Raw genomic sequence first — 19,067 nt, 5'->3', positions numbered from 1 at the left:
GCATATGTTTGTTTTCAGATTCTTTTTCATTACAGGCTACTACAAGATATTGAATATAGTTCCCTGTGCTATACAGAAGAAATTTGTTTTTTAAAATCTGTTTTATATATAATAGTGAAATCAGGCACTTCTGACAATTTACTGCCTTTCTGTTAAAATAATCTGTCCAGAAATTAAGTAACCACTGCCACCTGCTGGTGAATAAGCTGCCCATTCTAAGGTTGTCCGGCACTGAAGGAGTGACGTTTTATAATACACCAGCGAGGACGTTGTTGATTTCTCTCTCCCTCATTGACTCATCCCAGCCCAGCAAAGTTACCGAGTTCTGTTCAGAGGACTGATGCGGGTGGTGGGGAAGAAATGCCCTGTTTCTAGGCTGGAAAAGTTTAAGATATGTGTTAAGGGAGAAAATAAGCAAAATGGTTACCTGCTAATCTGTTTAAGTGCCATGTGAGGTCCCAGACTGAGACTTTTTTTTAATGCCTTTATTGTGGTTTGGTCCCTGTATAGTAAACCACACGTATTTCAGGTGTACAATGTGATGAATTTTGACAGATGCACACATCCATGAAACCACCACCACAATCAAGATAGCTAACATTTCCATTTCTCCCCAGTTTATCCCTTCCCACCCCCTTACCCTCTGGTAACTATGTTTGTTCTCTATGTCTGTGAGTCTGTTTCTGTTTTGTAGAAAAGTTCATTTGTGTCCTTTTTTTTTAAGATTCCACATATAAGTGATATCATATGATATTTTTCTTTCTCTTTCTGGCTTACTTCATTTGAACAATCTCCAGTCCATCCATGTTGCTGCAAATGGCATTACTTTTCTTTTTTATGACTGAGTATTATTCTATTGTATAAATATACCACATCTTCTTTATCCAGTCAGCTGTTGATGGACATTTGGGTTGTTTCCATGTCTTGGCTATTGTAAATAATGCTGCTGTGAACATAGGGGTGCAGGTGTCTTTTTGAATTATATTTTCCTCCAGATATAAGCCCAGGAGTGGGATTGCTGGATCATATGGTAAGTCTATTTTCAGTTTTTTAAGGAACCTCCATACTGTCCTCCAAAGTGGCTGCACCAGTTTGCATTCCCACTAACAGTGCGCGAGGGCTCCCTTTCCTCCACACCCTCTCCAGCATTTATCGTTTGTGGACTTTTTAATGACGGCCATTCTTACTGGTGTGAGGGGATACCTCACTGTAGTTTTGATTTGCATTCCTCTAACAATTAGTGATGTTGAACATCTTTTCATGTGCTTATTGGCCATCTGGATGTCTTCTTTGGAGAAATATCTATTTAGGTTTTCTGCCCATTTTTTACTGGATTGCTTGTTTTTTTTTGTTTGTTTGTTTGTTTTTTTTTTTTAATATATAAAGCTGTGTGAGCTGTTTGTATATTTTGGAAATGAGTCCCTTGTCTGTCACATCATTTGCAAATATTTTCTCCCATTCTGTAGGTTGTCTTTTTGTTTTGTTGATAGTATCCTTAGCTGTGCAAAAGCTTTTAAATTTAATTAGATCCCATTTGTTTATTTTTGCTTTTATTTCCATTACTCCAAGAGCTGGTTCAAAAAACATATTGCTACGATATATGTCCAAGGGTGTTCTGCGTATGTTTTCCTCTAGGAGTTTTATAGTATCTGGTCTTACATTTAGGTCTTTAATCCATTTTGAGTTTATTTTTGCTGTACTGTTAGAGAATGTTCCGATTTCAGTCTTTTACAGGCAGCCGCCCAGTCTTCCCAGCACCACTTGCTGAAGAGACTGTCTTTTCTCCTTTGTATATTCTTGCCTCCTTTGTCATAAATTAATTGACCATAAGTACATGGATTTAATTCTGGACTCGATCTGTGTGTCTATTTTTGCCCAGTACCATACTGTTTTGATTACTGTAGCTTTGCAGTATAGCCTGAAGTCAGGGAGCATGACCCAGAAGGAGAACTTGATGGGACTAATCTAGCTTGCCGCTAGGTGAAAGGGTGATGGCAGGTGGCCCATCTGAAAAGGACACACACAGAAGGAAGCTTTAGATGTGGTCTGAAAGGGGGTCCTCAGGTCCAATGTACCCAAGAGAGCTTTCCGCTTCAGGCTCCTGTGGCATTACTAACCAACAGATCTGAGAGTTAGTTGTCCCATGCTTTCAGCCAGCTGTCCTTTTCCAAGATGTATGCGAGATGCTTTGAGGGGCAGAAGCACAGCTCCCTTCTTTAAAGCAGACGCCACTTGCAGGCAAAAGCCCATTGTGGCCACCTCCTTAAAGGTAGAAGATCTGGGTTCATCCAAAGAAATGAAACATTATTCATATCACTAGCGGGGACTAAAATGGTTTGTGCTAAACTGGAGAGTTAAGTGGCATCTGGTCTCTGGCAGTCCCAGAATTTCTACCTTTGTTTTTACTTTAAAGGAGACTAAAATGAAGTCTAACCTAGACATGGCAGTTACCTAAAGTGGGGGGTGGGTGGGGGGGGTTATTGTTCTGTTTTACAGAGAGGAGGTGGAGGCTCTGAGAGAGCTAGATACCCCCCGGGCACACAGCTATGCCGTGGTAGAGCTGGGGTTTGAATCCGGGTAGACTGATTTAGGACCTGCCACCTCAGACTGTTTCCTGTGCTCTATTTTCTTGAGTTAACAGCAGCTACTCGATAAAGCATTAGTAAATGGCTGGTACCACGAACTATGATTAATTTTTGTTATTTTAAACACAGTCTAACACATACTATCTTGTTTCTCCTTCAAGATCAGAGTGGTGTCTTATAATTCATTTTGCTCTGTATAACAGTTTACATGTAAAAGTTTATGAAATACTTTCAAATTCCAGTCTTTTACATTTTTGACTTATGCCCAATCACTTGGATGGTTTATGGGCACTCAGCACATGACACAAATGTTTTAAAAGTTTGTAATGATTCAAACATTGACCTAAGAACATCACAATGTGTTTCTTTATGTTTGTAGCTGAGTATCTCAGTTCAAGAGTATGAACAGAATGCACTGTGGTGCACTTGCTAGAGAATTATAAATGGTATCGTTTTTCCTCCCATTTCATTTAAATATGTCACTTAGCTGATTCAGAATCATAAATGTGACATAAAGTTAGCTCAGACTTAACGTGTGTGAGAGGAAGTACACAAATTAAGCTTCTTCTCATTCAGACATAATTTAGTACTATCTTTAAAGACCACCATGTGTTCAGACAGCACTGCCCGTGTGTTTGCAGGTACCCGGAGCAGGGTGGACTCAGCAAGCGTAAGGCATCAAGGAGAAGACGTAGTGCAAAGACACCATGTAACTCTCTTCTTGCCTTGATTAAAAAGGACGTGTGGACGAGGAGTCTTGCACACAGAGAAAGCAACTTTCCAGTCTCCCTAGATGTAAACATCTTTTCTCTATTTAGATGCTACACTGTATTGCAAATTGCTTTTCCCCCAAGATTGTAAGAAATATGGAATATTTACTACTCAGCACACTGAACAAAAAATTACCTCTGTTCAGCCTGTGATTTTAAAAGAGATCAGCTGTCCCATTTATCATAGGCTGTGGATTCTTTGCCTCATTTTCCTGACATGCAGTGTGGAGATAAGGGTTTTGTGTTTCCATTGTTTTACCAGAGAGACTTTAACTGTCCGTGATGTAACTCATTAACTCCAAAGCTTGTTAGTTGTCAGATTTTCTGAAATGTGTTCATGGAAATTGCATGTGGTCATAAGACCAGTTTGTTACAGGAACTGCACAGTGGAAACTCTGTGAGCTAGTAGTTTAAAAAGCCAAAATTAAAGACATCTTTAACAACTAATTTAAAGGAAGGGGTTTAGTAAAGTTAACATTAAAATAGAAACAACCGCATGAACTTATGACCTTTAAAACTTAGATCTCTGATACCCAGCTGAAGTGTCAGCCACCTGCCGCGTTGTGCCTGGTAGAGCAAGACGTCTCATCTCCGCTAGAGCCTTGGGGAGAGTACTTGACTCCGGGTCTCTCCTTACTGGGAGGGGACCAGGGAACTCGGGACGCACGGGGGCACCCTTGTTGGTGCTGGGGAGCAGGGGTGCTTGATGCTGTTAGGTGTTCCTGGAGTGTCCCGGGGAAAGGAGACGGCTTGCAGACTTTAGCTGACCAAGTTGCGTTGTTCAGGCATCAAAATAAGTAATTTTGTGAAAACTTTTGTGAATTCTTCATGTTACTCAAAGGCGTAGGTATAAGCATATATGATTCTTCTGTCGTGTTTCCAGAACATGTTCCGTGTTACTCAAAATTCGAACTATTTGTGTATTGAATGAAGTTTAGGTCCAATCAGAGAGTAAAACATTGTGTAACAATCTTGCAGCCTGGAGTTATGTGTGTGTGCAAAATTACATTCATATGGGCAGAAAAAAGCTGTGAAAGAAATTATTTTAGGAGCTGTGTAAGAGGTCGTAGTTAAAAAGAAACAAAAAAAGGTCAGGATGAAATGTTAATACACCTAGTTTCAGAGAAAAATGAGCTTGAAAGTTTTGATTCCCATAGAAAGGGGATTGGTTCCCTAAACTCCACGACTCGCTCTGCCTTGGAAGTTCTCCCAGGTTTTTGTCTCCAGTCATGACCTGGGACTGCTTTTCTGGGTTGTGTCTGACAAGGTCTCTTTGTCGGGCAGTTTAACACTGGATGACGCCCAGCGTGATTTTTTCCTTCCTCCTTCCTTCTGCCTGTTCGGCACTTTGCAACTGAGAGATAATTAGTCCTCAATATACTTAATATAAAGCAATAAAGAGGGCTCACGGAATGACTGAAGTCGCAGTAATTTACAGGGCATCATTTGATTAGAGATACTCGTTTTAATTTTAATAAGAACAAGTGGGCTTAATCTCATTTTCGATCGTGGGCATCGACAGAAAGCTCGGAGGGGAGTTATCTCAAGGAAAAGAGCCCCGCTGGGCTGCAGCCTTGGGCGCGCGGTTAGGTGGGGGCTGGAGCCTGCGGGAGGCGGGGACCGGGGTCTGCGGCGGGCGCTGGGGGCAGCGGTGGGTACCCCCATCCCGGGAGGGGGCGGGGCGCGGGGCGGGGCGCGGGCTCGGGGTGGCGTGGACCCGCACCTTCCCGCCTGCAAGCCGGGGCTCCGCCGCCGCGCGCCGCTCCCACACTGCTCCCCTCGGTCCAGACCGAGGAGTTGCCGGTTCTCTCGACCCTCGTGGGGTGGGTGGGCGGCAGACAGAGCCGGCCCGGAGTGGGAAGCCGGACACCCACAGGGTCGAGTCTCGGGACCGTCTGGGAGGCCGCGTGAACTGTGAGCATCCGCGCCCTGGGACTCGCCCAGGCCTCCGGGGCAGCCCCGCGTCCCCGCCTGTGTCCTTGCCCCACGTCCCGGCCCGGCGTCCCTCCCCGAGGCGCGCAGTGTCGCCTGCCCTCCGCCCTCGGGGCGCGGACCCTCCGCTGGGACCCTCCTGACCCACGGCCGCTCCCGGCGCGCCCATGCGATTGGCGAAGCTGTTCCTGCTGGCTCTCGTTCTGTGCCCGCACCGCACCCAGGGGAGGCCCGGGGGCCGCAGGGGCGCGCGCGTCGCGGGCGAGGAGCCGAAGGCCTGGCTGTCCCTCCCCGTGGCCTCCCGGAGCGCAGGTAGGCGGCCCGGCGCCCGCGCCCCTTTGCGCCGAGCCTGGGCCGGGGAGGACTCGTGCGGCCGGGAGGGGCGATCGCTCGGGGCAGCCTGGCTCGTGCGCCGTGAGCGGGCGGGCGCTGCCGACAGCCGGCGCTCAGCGCAAGTGGTCAGTTTATTCATGTCTCGCGGCTGAGACCTCAGTAACAAGGAACCCGTCCCGCAGAGGACCAGCTTGACGCGCCCCTTCCCGGTGTGGGAGCCTTGTAAGTGGCTGGCACAGAGCCGGAGGACCTAAGATTCAATCCCAGGGGCCGAGGCGCAGGGGACAGGTTAGCACCTGCCAGCGCCACGTTCCGGGTCTTCCCGAGTTTGGGGAGTTAAGTAGAATCACTGGCGTCAGGCGCCGGAACGCTCCTTTCCGCACCCCTGGAGCTGGCGCAGGGGATGGTTGGGGGGCTACTGGGTTGGTTAGCTCCGAAGGCCCACAACGCTGCCGGCGGCTGGCAGATCAGCTCTGGGCGCTCAGGTTCCTGGCTACTTAGATGCCCAAGGAGTCATGGGGTGGGTGAAGAGGGAGAAAAAGTAGCCACTACTGGAGCGTGTGGGGTGTGCAGAGATACCCCAAGGTGGAGAACCGGGCGGTGAATGAGGAGGAAACGGGAGAAGGCCGGGGCAGCCAGCTCAGAGGAGGGGCAGGGGCGCAGGGCTCCCAGGGCAAGAAGGGTGGGAGGAAGCAGGGAAGGAGGAGAGAAGTTGCTCAGAAAGGCGCCATTTGGAGCCTGAGCGAAAGTAGAGCGAGGTGGAGGTACCCGCCTAGGCCGGGAGCGGAGGCGCCCCTCCGGGGGCCACCCCGCCTGTACCCCGCTAGCCGAGAGGTCTTAGCCCGGGGCAGCCTGGCCTCCTTTCACCCCTCTTCTGCCTCATCTTATTTATGATATAAATATACACACATGCGCACTCCACACGCTTTCATCCGGGACCCATTACATGACAGTCACCACGCGGAGGCGCAGGCACCCGGGGAGCAGGCAGCCAGGTGTCTGCGCTCTGAGGGCGCATTCTGGGCACGGAGCGGGGGAGACTGGCCCACAGGCAGACCTAAGGGGGGGGAGGGGCGGCGGGAAGGCAGGTGGTGGGGACCGTCCTGGAAGCTGAGGTGGGCGGCTGAGCTCCAGGACCTGGCGTCCGGGGCCGGGCCGAGCTTCCCGGGGTGACCGGGGAGCGAAGGGCTTTCAGGGCGGAGCTGGGTGGGGACGGTGACCACTGGCAGGGATGCGGTGACGCTGTCACATCCTTCACGCCCCTGGACTTGACAAGTTAAATTTTGGTTCAGTTGTATTTCCGTTTGTGACCTTTATCTATCCAATCTTCTTATCCCACTTACATTCCAGTTTTAGCACAAATCTTTCCTGTGAGTGCTTATTCTATTTTAGCGTCCAATAAAATGTTTTAAATTATTTTGGTAAAGCTTTTAACGTTTGATAATCAGGAAGTAAATAAACATTTCAGTAAGGCTCAGGGTAAGGTGTTTTGAAATAAGTTTGTCAACTATACCTCCATAAAGCTGAAATTTAAAAAAGTGAAAGGAGCATATCGGAAAATCCTTGCGATGTAAAGAATTCCTTTGCCTCATCTAGGAAACAACGTATTTAGAAAGAGTTAATTTAAAATTGTTGTGGAAGATTACAAGGAGGAACACAACCTTTCCTGAAAACATTTTGCGCTGCTGCCAGACGGTATAAAACAAGTACTAAGATTGGTGGGTACAGCTTGGGGTGGCGCGCGTGCGTAGCACGCACGAGGTCCTGGGTTCAGTCCCCAGCACCGCCGTTAAAAAAAGCTATTACAGGGGCATCTAAGCCCTAAATATAGACTCATTTTCAATCAACCAGTTGCTTAGTGAAAAGTTAATACGGATTTAAGTTAAAAAAATGTTAAAGTCAGTAAAAAGAGTACACACTGACAGGTCCCTCTGCCCTCCCACCCCCCGAGTCCCACTCCCTGGTGCCTCTCTGCAGGCAGTCGTCACTTTAGCTTGTTTTAATACAAATGGGGTGCCACGGAGGAGGCACTGGCAAACTTTTTCTGTTTGAAACATTTTCAGAGTATTTTGGGCTTGATCGGTGGTATGAATTCTGCAACAATGACTCACCTCTGCAACGGTAGCACACGAGCGGGGGTGGACCGCACATGAACCATGAGCGTGGCTGTGTTCCAATAAAACTTTGCTTACAGAAACAGGCGTCAGGCTGGATGACTTCTGAGGGTAGTTTGCTGACCCCTCTGCGGGCCAGCATGTCCAATGGACACAGCAACTTCTCTAAACCTGTAGCTTGTCTCCAAATCAATTCTTGCCCCTACACACCAGGCATAGTGATCTTTAAAAATGAGACTTGGCTGTGTCCTCCCCTTGCCCAAAACTCCCAGACTTCTCCTCACCCTAGAATCAAGGACAAAGTTTGGCAAGGATGGGGAGTGTCCCCACCGCACCTGTCTCCCCCATTCCAAATCCCTGGGCACGTCGCAGCCCTCCCCTTCAAAGCTAGCTCTTCTTTCTCTTTTTTTCTTCTTCTTGTTTTTTTTCTCCTACCACATTTTGTGAGGAATCTTGTCTTTTGAAGTAAGAGACATTCTGCCAAAGTCCAGCAGGTGCTCTGAGAGAATGCGTGGGTCTGTAGGTGTCTCTCTTGGTGTGTTCGTGGGGGGAGGGAGCTGAGCGCCATCCTCCTCTGCCATCTTGGCACCCCCCACTGCTTCGTTCTTTGCTCTGGGGTCTTCCCATCTCTTCTTACCTAGAGAGCTCTTGCTTTTCAGTGCAGGTGTCACCTTAACAGTCACTTCTCTTGGTTAAATTGGTCTGCTCTGCGTCGCTCTGTTTCTATAGAATGCTGGCACTTTGAGATGAAAACTCAAGTGTATTAAAAGCCTGGTTTTCTTGGTGGCCTCCGTCAGGCCCAAGTGAGGCGTTGTTTCTGTTTCACAGATAAAAACCCTTTCGGTTTTCAGTTCCTTGAACACGGGCCAGGCGCCCCATCTGCCAAGCTCGGTCGTACACGCTGAGTGATAACAGATGAGCAGGACATTGTCCCTTTTCTCAAGAAGCCAGCAGCTCACCCTCATGCTAGTCAGGATGTGACCGCTGTAATAGAAGTGGCTGTCCGGGCCGGAGAGCCGCGGACCCGGGGAGGGCGTTCACACCCTCACCCGCCACCGGGGCGCCACGGGCTGCAGGAATTGCCGGGTGTTCCTCCTGCCTTGTCTCAAGTGTGGTCACGGGAGTCCGGGTGGTGATTCAGACTGACCGGCGGCCCCCGTTGTGCTTGTGTGATGTTGGACGTGCCCGGGGTCAGTCTACAATAAGGACGGTGTGAGTTTAGATGTGTAACTGCCATCACACAACATGGAGGTTCATGACTTTATTAACCAGGTTTCAGTTTTCTTTTTTCCTGGAAGAGTCGCACATGCTCCCATTGTTTTCTTTTATAAATTGTGTTTTCTGTATGCTGTATTTCCAGTGAGCACACAGTGACGCCTGAGAGCTATCTGAATTTTTTATTTCCTTTTAAGTGCAAAGCCCTGTAAGTGGGAACGCATCATGACCCGAAGGACTTCAGTTTCCTTGCTCTGGCTGCTCCGGGGAGAGCGGGTTACAGGAAAGAGACCGGCTAGGAGGTCGCTGCCCGAGTGCGGTCCCAAAGCCCGACGGCTCGGACAGCCTTGCGTTAGTGAGAGGGACAGAAGTGCGTGGGTCTCAGATAGTTTTTGGAAGTGGAAGATACAAAATTAAGTACTAGCCATGCTCTTCTGAGACGTCTCTGGGGTACCCTGAAGACAGCAAGTGAGCAGTTACCTCTGTGGGAGATCTGGAGCCTCGGGGGGTGGGCAGGGCTGGAGATGCAGAGTCAGAATCAGCTGCATAAACAGCCACGACTTACGTGTTTAGTGCTTGTCATTACAGTCTATTTTTAAGAATATTAGAATTTTGTATTGAGGTCAGATTGACACATAACATGACATTGGCTTCAGAAGTATATAGCAGAATGATTCACTGTTTATATACATTGCAAACTGATCTTCACAATAAGTCTAGTTATTCTGTTCCCACCTGCCACCACACAGAGTTACCTTTTTGGATTTACCCTCTTGGCAACCTTCATGTATGCTCTGCAGTGTCACTGACCGTATTCCCTGAGCTGTACGTCACATCCCCCTGACTGACTTATTTTAGAACTGAAAACTGGTACCCCTTGACCTTCCTCGCCCATTTCACCTACTCCCTAACCCTCCTCCCCTCTGGCAACCACCATTCTGTTCTCTGTATCATAACTAAGCTCATAAGCTTAGTTGTGCTTGTCCATTCGTCTTGTTTTTCAGATTCCATATATATGTGAAATCATACGGTATTTGTCTTTCCCTGTCTGGCTTACTTCACTTAACATGATTCCCTCTATGGTCCATCCATGTTGTCCAAGTGGCAAGATTTCATTCTTTTTTAAGGACCGAGTAATATTCCATTGTAGACATATACCACATCCATTGATCCATCGATGAGCAATGAACAGACCCCTAGGTTGTTTTGTTAACAATGCTGCAGTGAGCATGGGGGTGCAGGTACCCTTTTGAATTAGTGTCTTGTAAGGATATTTTTAATGAAGGAAATGCATGCAGGAAATTCTAAAGTTCTTCTTTTCTTTACAGAAATATTCCCAAGAGATTTGAACTTAAAAGACAAATTCATAAAGCATTTCACAGGTAAGCATAAACTTTATCAGTGATTCAACTAAATAAAAAGATTGTGTGCAAATTACTGCATGTGGCATTGGGGATATGAAGGTGACGGGATGGAGAGGCTCACAGTCCAGTCAGGGAGGTGGACACGTGCTGTTGCCTTGTATCCACTGTGGCTTAAACCAGCTCTTGAGAAGTGGTAGAAGCGTAAGCAGAGTTTAAGGGGTGCGCCAGAAGTGAACAGTTTTGCCAAGAAAGGCTGTAGTGGACACAATACATGAGTTGGGCTGTAAGAGGTGATACGTGGTTTTCCCAGATGAGAGCAGCATCCTGGTGAGAAGGAAGCCTTTGAGCACATGGTGTGGTTTGGGGCAGGACAGTGGATGGTGTGGCTGTGCCGTGCAGCCAGTTGAGGGAAGGGTGTGTGTGGCCACTGGGCAGAGGATGGCTGCAAAGTGGGTGAGGTCATGTTGTGACCAGCCCTCCGGGCTACACTAAGGAATGCAGACTGTGCTCCCCAGCCAGTGGTGCAATGGAAGGGCTTTGAGCAGGACGGAGCCGACTTCCAGATGCCACCCCTTAAGCACAGGTGGCTCACTCTCCCACGATGCTCTTTTGTTCTTCTCATCAACTTTGTGAATCGTCACAGTTGTCCTGTGCCCCACGCTCTAGTGAAGCACTAAATTATTCTGAACTGGGCACCCCCACTTTTAGTCTGTGCCTAACCATCCCACCACCTTTCACTGTTTGACACATGAGGCTGATAAGCTGGGAAAGATGCCGTTTGCCCACTTGACCAAAGCCAAGGGCCATCTTGTTGATTAACCTCAGAAGGACGGGGTGGAGACCCCTCTGAGTCACGGGGAAGTGGAAGGAATTTCCGTTGTTTTTTTTAATTTATTTTTTCCCCCGTGAGTTCTTTTTTTTTTTTCTTTTAAATTGGAGTGTAGTCAGATTACAATGTTGTGTCAGTTTCTCATGCACAGCATCAAGTTTCAAGCAGTTCCCCGATGTTGAGCGTTTCCAGCCCTCTGTTAGTGGCTGTGGGCTCTCCCTCAAAAAGCAGGTTCCAGATATAAGGATGCATTTGGTGGGGACTGTCTGGATTTGTGGGGTTAGGTGAGGGAAGTCTACTTTACAATGGTCCTTGGCATGAATAATACACAAATCACTATAAGTAGAAAATGGAATAAATGTCTCTGCATATAAACATTACTTCCTATTAAATAAAACACTGAAGAACAGAAAGTAGAAACCAAGGGTATTTATTTTTTATTCTCACATCCACTTGATTTGCTCTCTACAGTTTTTTTTTTTCCTGTCTAGAGCTCTTCCCTCTAAATTTTCTGAAGAGTTCTTCTGAAGTCAAGATTCCATTATGCGAGCTGTTGAAAATGTGGAATGAATTCAGACTATTTTTCACAGATGACACGTCACAGCCTCCCTGAGTCTGGGTGAGGAGGTGTGGTCGCAGGAAAGTTCTTTTTAGGGCCTGGAAGGATGTAAACCTGGTTTATCCTCTCCGTCCATAAAGTGCTGGCAGGTCTGTTTGGAAAACAGGCCCACGTTTATCTCAGGCATTCTTTTCCTGTCCGACAGGGCCAGTCACGTTTTCAGCTGAATGTAGCAAACATTTCCACCGCCTCTACCACAACACCAGGGACTGCTCGACGCCAGCTTGTGAGTAGCTTGGGCCGTTTTTGTTCTTTTAAAAAAGTCTTTATCCAACAGTAAATGCATGTGGTTTTGAACTTCAGCTGTCTGCGAGAGGGAAGTAACAGACTAAACACTGTGTGACACGCTGTTTATAGTATTGATGGTACTTAAATTTAAGGGGTGTGTGTGCGCTGTTGACACTGCATGGAATGAAACCACATTCTAATTGGGACTATTTCAGACAAATCTGAAAATAACCAGAGCCCCTTCAGGACCAAAATGTTTGTCAAGATTTCAACCGTTTGTCACTTTTCAAATTCCTTGGCATAAATAAGGTACTCCCTCATATAAATGAAAAAAAATAAAAGAGTGACCATGAAGTAAAAGTCAAAATTTCCTTATAAAGATTTTTAAAAACAGTTTCATGTCACACCATTTATACGACGGATTGGGATGGAGTTTTCTAAATAATAGTAGCGTGTGATTTACAGGCTGATGAATTCCTTTGGATACTTAAGTTACTGAGCCAAGTAACAATTCCAAACATAACACTCATTTATTTATTTTTAATTCTTGTTTTTTATTGCAATGTAGTCGATTTACAATGTTAGTTTCAGGTGTACCGCAAAGCGATTCGGTTATACGTATACGTACGTACATATGTATATTTCAGATTCCTTTCCGTTACAGCTCATTGTAAGGCATTGAAAATAGTTCCCTGTGCTACATAATAGGTCCTTGTTTATCTATTTTATGTATAGTGATGTGTATCTGTTTTTTTGTTAATATTTACTATTTTATCATTTATTTTATTTTAGTGGAGGGGGAGGTGATTAGGTTTATTTATTTTTAGAGGAGGTACTGGGGATTGAACCTATGACCTTGTGCACGCTAAGCATACACTCTACCTCTTGAGCTTTACCCTCCCCCATGATGTGTATCTTAATTCCCAGCCCTAATCCTTCCTCCCCGTCCCTACCCGCCCCCTCCCCCCACCCCCCGGCAACCACAGTTTGTTTTCTATGTCCTCAAGTCTATTTCTGGCCACACATAATATTTCAATGCTACCATTTAAACTGCCCGAATCACGATTAAGTGTGGTAACTCAGTTGGCTGTTTTTAAATTCCTTTCTAAATCTAAACTTTCTTTTTAAATAAAATGAATTTTAAATATTTTGTATCTTTTTAACTAAACTGGCCATCTTGAGGAATATTTCATTTTACTTGGGATGTTGAGTCAGAGTTGTTATGATTTTTAAGAAAAAAAAAAACTGCTTGTGTTTGATGACGAGGGAAGAGGAACATGCTGGAATCCAGGCAGAGAGACTGGCAGCACAGGGTGGGGGAGGGGCCTGGGCTTCGGAACCCGGCTGCTTGCAGGCAGGAGGCTCTCAGCCCCTGAGGCCGTTTCCTCTCTGGAGCGACAATCACAGTAGCACCCAGGGGCTTGTGTCATCAGGAGAGTCAGTGAGAAAATCCAGGGGAGCACTTGCCATGCTAGACGCTTATTAAAGGACAGCTACCATTATTGTGAATTAGTGACGGTAATTAACATGATTCCCCCACATCTGTAGTCGCCATGTCTGTAACTTTCTTTTAAATGTTTTCCCTAGATTATAAAAGATGTGCTCGGTTGCTAAAAAGATTGGCAGCGAGTCCACTGTGCTCACAGACGTAGAGGACATGCACTGTGAGTATGCACTTATTAAGTTTTCATTTTCCTTTTAACAGCTTGACTTTCTTAAGAAATGTTGAGCAATTTATAAAAGACAGGAAGCTGTTTTAGCAATACCTAATGAATTCGATCTGTGCATTTTCCACTTAGTGTTAAAGTTGGTCTAAATGCACAGGCTATTTATTTATTTTTATTGAAGTGCAGTCAGTTACAATGTGTCAGTTTGTGGTGTACGGCATAATATTCCAGACAGACTGGTTTATTGAATTAATAAAAATATACTCAGCGGTACTTGAATTAAGTAAGATAAACAGCCTTTTTGGCAGCCTTACCTGTGTGATTTTAAAAAATGTTTCAACATTTGATGTTATTGTGCAGAAATCATATGTAAATATGTATTAGCTAAACAGAATTATTTAAAGACCTACTTTTTAAAAAAAAACCCAAAGATATAATAAAAGTAAACATAATAAAAGTAGGGCGTCAGCTGAGGGGGGCTGAAGAGGGATTCGAGGAGGGCAGCTGCCCGACTAGAAAAATGCGCGAGGAGCGGCCATACTGTGCAACAAACTGCACGAGGAGCCGACGTGGAGCGAAGCAGCACTTTATTCTAGGACAACAAGACGGCACGCGCGGCGTGGTGCACCTGTCCTGCTTTTATCTGTTCTGCCCGCACATGCGCGTTGTTCATTTCTTTGTTCGTGAGGACCTTACACTACACCACTAGCACATGCGTACACCCGCTTCTTACCTCACACACAGGCGAGTTGTTGTGACCTTTGGCCTGGCTCCCACGGCCTACTCACTTAGGGCTGCCGACATAGAGCCCTAAAATCTTGGTTTACTCAACGTAGGGAAGGAGAAGAGAGGAAATACTGGCAGAATGGAAGGAAAAGCAAATGATCCAATACGTAACGAACATGTCATCATTGCATGCTCTGCCGTACACTTTGCCAGGGTGAAGTGGTCAGTTGGAGGGGAGGGTACAGCTCAAGTGGTAGAGCACATGCTTAGCATGCACAAGGTCCTGGTTTCAGTCCCCAGTACCTCGTCTAAAAATAAATAATATAAAAAATACTAAAATAATAAATAAATTAATTAGAGAAATGGTTAATCAGAATTTTCATTCTGGCTAAATTACCCTAGGAGCCCTAGGGCAGAAAAGTATTTGTGTGACCTAAATAAATCAAATGCAAATTCTAACGTGTATTTACAAAAGTAGAAACTACATAAAAGACTGAAAGGTATTCATTTCTTTGCAAAGATCTTCCTCATCAGTAGTACTTTCCTGTGTTGTACACAGTCAACAATATTTGGGGGGTGGGAGGGTGTGGTCAGTGCTTCAGTACCATGGACAAGTCCCTCTAAAGACAAGGTTCCTCGGCTTTTGAGGGTGGAGATCAAAGTCATGGACACTCTGCGGTCAGGTATCTGCGAACGTCTCCATCTGGCCAGTGTGACTTGATCTACCCCGAGTAGCTGCCTGGGGATTCACCCGTCCGATAGGTCTGCTGTGACTGTCACTGAGGCAGTTCGGACGAATGTTGTGGGTGTCGCTCTTCTTACTCTTATTGAAAAAGCAATTATGCGACAGTAATAATAATTGCACTCAATTCTGCATACTTAAAGTTGTGAAACCACAAAATTTCCCTTGTTTTAGGTTAAGAAAATGAGCTGGATTGTTTCAATGCTCAGTGGCGAGATACTCGAATCATTTACTCTCTACCTGTCCAACTCAAACCTTAAAAAAAAATTTTTATTGAAGTTTAGTCAATTTACAATGTGGTGTCAATTTATGGTGTCCAGCATCATGTTTCAGTCACACATGTACATACACACATTCGTTTTCATATTCTTTTTCGCTGTAGGTTACTACAAGATATTGAACATAGTTCCCTGTGTCAAACCTTTTGAATAATGCAAAACATGAGTAAATCAAGAAAAGTCATTAGGCTCTTGAAACGAACTAAATCAAGCCACGTTTCTCTCTTTGTTTTAATATATTTTATGTGAATGAGTAAGTTTAAATAAAGTCCCCAAAACAACGTAATAACTGGGAAAGTTCTCAAAAAACAAGTACTGTATTATAATTTAAAATATTGTGTGCAAACTTATATTCTTCTGGGACAAGAGTCATAGAAGACAGAACTGATAAACATGTCCCTTTAAAATTGCAGAGTTTTGGAGACTTAGTGAACAACGTAGGAGTCATTTCTGATAATATCTGTTTCCAATTACTTAACAAGGTCTTAGAATATTACAGATTAATACGTTTTAGGAACATTTTTGTGTTATGTAGGTGATGTCAAGTTCATTTTTTTGGTTTATGCAGAATTTTTTAAACTTTAATTGGAAAGTCATCCTTTAAACTTTCTAAAATATGGATTAAACCCTCTCCCCCTCCACACACAGTAATCTACATGCTCAGGGTTATATTATAAATTAAGAGTCCACAGATTCTTTGTTTTTTCTTTTTATGTGTCTTTTTTATTGAAGTGTAGTCAGTTTACAGTGTTGTGTCAATTTCTGGTGTACAGCTCAGTGCTTCAGTCGTACATGAATATACATATATTCGTTTTCATACTCTTTTCCAATGTAAGCCACCACAAGAGATGGAATACAGTGCCCCGTGCTATACAAGAGTTCACAGATTCTTCAAGCAAAATAAAACAAAATATAATTATATTAAAAACCAAGTCCTAAATACCATTTTTCTTTCTTTCTCCCACAGATATTTCTTAAGAATGTAAATCTAATTTGAATGGAAAAAAGTGCCTGGAATCATATTTAATGTAAAAAGGGATGAGACGTCTAATGTTATGGTGTATTAAGATGAGCAAAGTAAGGCACTTCTCAGAACCAGCTGATGAGCTGCGAGCCGATGAGCTGCGTTCCACCCCAGAACGGGCTCTTTCCTTAGTGTACCCAGTAATTTGACATTTTTTAAAACAAAGTTTAATTCACGTGTTGCAAACAGAATATTAAAAATTATGCTCTTCTACTTTATTTTTGCTATGTATATTATTTTCTTATGTGGCTAACATTCTGTATATGTATGAATAATATACTTAATTATGTAAATTATGTCTGAGAGTGCCAAAGAGAAATGGTTTTTGTATATGATTTTTCATAATAGATCTTTTGAATAATCATGTACAAAGTCCACTTTTATAATTCTAATTTAATAGTATTTAATTCATTTATTCAGAAGTTGTCTTTATTTGCGTTAATTTGAAATATGAATTTTATTAAAACAAATGCAAAAAATCTGTGCTGTTTTCCTTTGGGTGAAGGGCATTTGTAGCAGAGGTTACACTGTTGAGATACGATTACTACATGTGTATATATGTGTAAATATTCATTTTCTGAACTGAGAGCTAGGATCCTGAGACGGTTTGTGTCTGTTTGAATTTGGAGCATGTGGTATACCGCTGCCTTGAATAAAAAAGTCCAGCTGAACTTGGTGCAGGAGAACACGTGGGGCTCTGTTTAGAAAATGACAACACGTCTGGCACGTCTGATCAGTTTCATTTAAGGACAGCAACGTGAAAACAAGAAACCTGCAATGAAACGACAGAAACCCCGTCCCTTTAGGGAAGGCAGAGCAGACGACGCCCAACAACGCAGCGGAGGTGCAACCACGGCCTCTCGCCTCGCCCCACCGCTCGAGCTGGCGTCGTGGAGACGTGAGTCCGGACGCGTCTCTCCCACCCGCACCTCCGTCGCTCCCCCTCGGAGTGTGTGTCTGCTTGTGTCTGTGAACACACCTGTTCTTTGGTTCATCAGAAAAACAAGCTCGAAAACCCCCTTTGGCCTCAGGGATATTGTGAGCTACATTTCCAATTTTCAGCTTTATTTGTGTCGGCCTCTGGGCAACGATGTACGAATAATTCCACTTAAAAGGAAAAACTTGGGGGTGTGTGAAATCCAGCAAGAACGCCATGCAGTGAAACAGTGAGACGAGTAACATAGTTTCAGTCCCCTCGCCTTTATAGAGCTTTATACTTTTTACAACATTTGGAAAAAGGAGGTAATTTTTACTCAGAACTGTCTAGAGAGCTGGAGTGCTATTTATTACAAACGTGAAGAGCCCGTTGAATGGTGGCAAATGAGAACTCGGTAGTGAGACACATTTGGCTGAAACACTTAAGGCGCCTAAAGGAGCCGTGTGATTAGCGGGGTTTCAACAACGTAAGTTATTTCAGACAGAATCCTGTGAAATCAGGTTTTAAACATTCTCGTAGACGGCTAACAAGCCTCAGAGATGTGTTCCATGCTATATGTACATTTAAAACCCTCTGAGCTTGACTGGAGATACCTCCAGTTGAGATGATGTTTATTTTACTACAATTGACCCTGGACAACGTGGGTTTGACCTGTGCGGGGCCACGTAGAGGGTTAGTGAGTACTGCCCGTCCACATGATCAGTCTCGGTTGGCTGAATCTGGGGACGCGGGGAACTCGGAGATGGAGGTTAACTGTCAGCACCCCAAGCCCCCACCTTGGTCAAGGGTCCACTGTACTTGCCACTCACCTTCTCACTGCGTTGACTTTGACAGAGAGAGGTTGGGAGGGGAGTGGGTACAGAGGCTTAGGATTTTCTCGCGTGGGGAGCTAAGTGATCGCGAGACGGACAGGGAGAAATACGCACGCTTCTCAGTGAAGTAGCGTGCGCACGCCCCAGAGGTAGTCTCGGCGTCCGAGCAGCCGGACGGGGGGGCCGACAGCGTTAACGTGGAGCGCGGAGGCTGTGCTGAGTTGGCTGTTCCCGGCCGGCACCTGAGGGATGTGGTGGGCAGCCCAGACAGTCCCTGAGTTACCTGGATAATGACTTCCCATTTCTCCTTCTTTTGAGCATCCTCGGCTTTGAAAGGCAAGACGCAGCTACTACAGCCAGCCCCTGAGAGCACCTGGGAGACAAGAAACCTGTGCGATTTTTATTGGGGGGGGGGAGTGTACAATTCTTATCACTCCCTACATGTTAAATAAAAAGGTTACTTGCTTGGAAAATCTAGCATGATGTAAAGTAGGCTTTCCCCATGTTTCCTTGTTTCATGTCGTTTCCCACTCCAGGTAATAATGACATTTGCTTCCTACCTCTCTCTGTGCAATACATAGGGTCTGGAGGAGGAGAGGCTACGTTCTGAAGTGTGTTCTAGAGCCCAGGTCAGTGACTGGCCCGTAGTGGGTGCTTTACGTAACACAGGAACAAGCAGTTATCTCGCAGTCCACCGATGAGAGTACAGACCATCTTTTAACTCACAATAAAAAACAGTCAGTGATTTATGAAACGCTGGCGAGTGGCTGTCGAGTTATGCATTGTTCTTGTTGGATGTTTTATGTAAAATCCCCACAGACGAGACTGTCTGTTCCGTGTCCACCTGCAACTGCTTCCTGTCACCTACCTCCCAGGGACGGACACGGGGTTA

General features: G+C 45.3%; 1 protein-coding gene across 4 annotated transcripts in view; it reads left to right on the top strand.

Annotated features, from left to right (window-relative positions):
- Positions 1-16,644, top strand: part of RB1CC1 (RB1 inducible coiled-coil 1) — an 84,076-nt gene extending 67,432 nt beyond the window's left edge. For 3 of the 4 annotated variants that reach the window (XM_064480812.1, XM_064480814.1, XM_064480815.1), the window contains 3 exons: positions 10,278-10,331; positions 11,907-11,987; positions 13,577-13,653. In XM_064480812.1, coding sequence (XP_064336882.1) covers positions 10,278-10,331; positions 11,907-11,987; positions 13,577-13,641 — 200 coding nt within the window. In that variant the 3' untranslated portion in view covers positions 13,642-13,653. Of the gene's footprint in view, positions 1-10,277; positions 10,332-11,906; positions 11,988-13,576; positions 13,654-16,369 lie in introns of those variants that run through there. The other variant, XM_064480813.1, reaches the window with a different exon arrangement.
- The last annotated feature ends 2,423 nt before the right edge of the window (positions 16,645-19,067 follow it).

The sequence above is a fragment of the Camelus dromedarius genome, chromosome 30 (genome assembly GCF_036321535.1).
Source record: "Camelus dromedarius isolate mCamDro1 chromosome 30, mCamDro1.pat, whole genome shotgun sequence".
Taxonomy (NCBI): domain Eukaryota; kingdom Metazoa; phylum Chordata; class Mammalia; order Artiodactyla; family Camelidae; genus Camelus; species Camelus dromedarius.
Note: the sequence above shows the minus strand (reverse complement) of the source record. Positions and strands in the feature narration are given on the sequence as shown.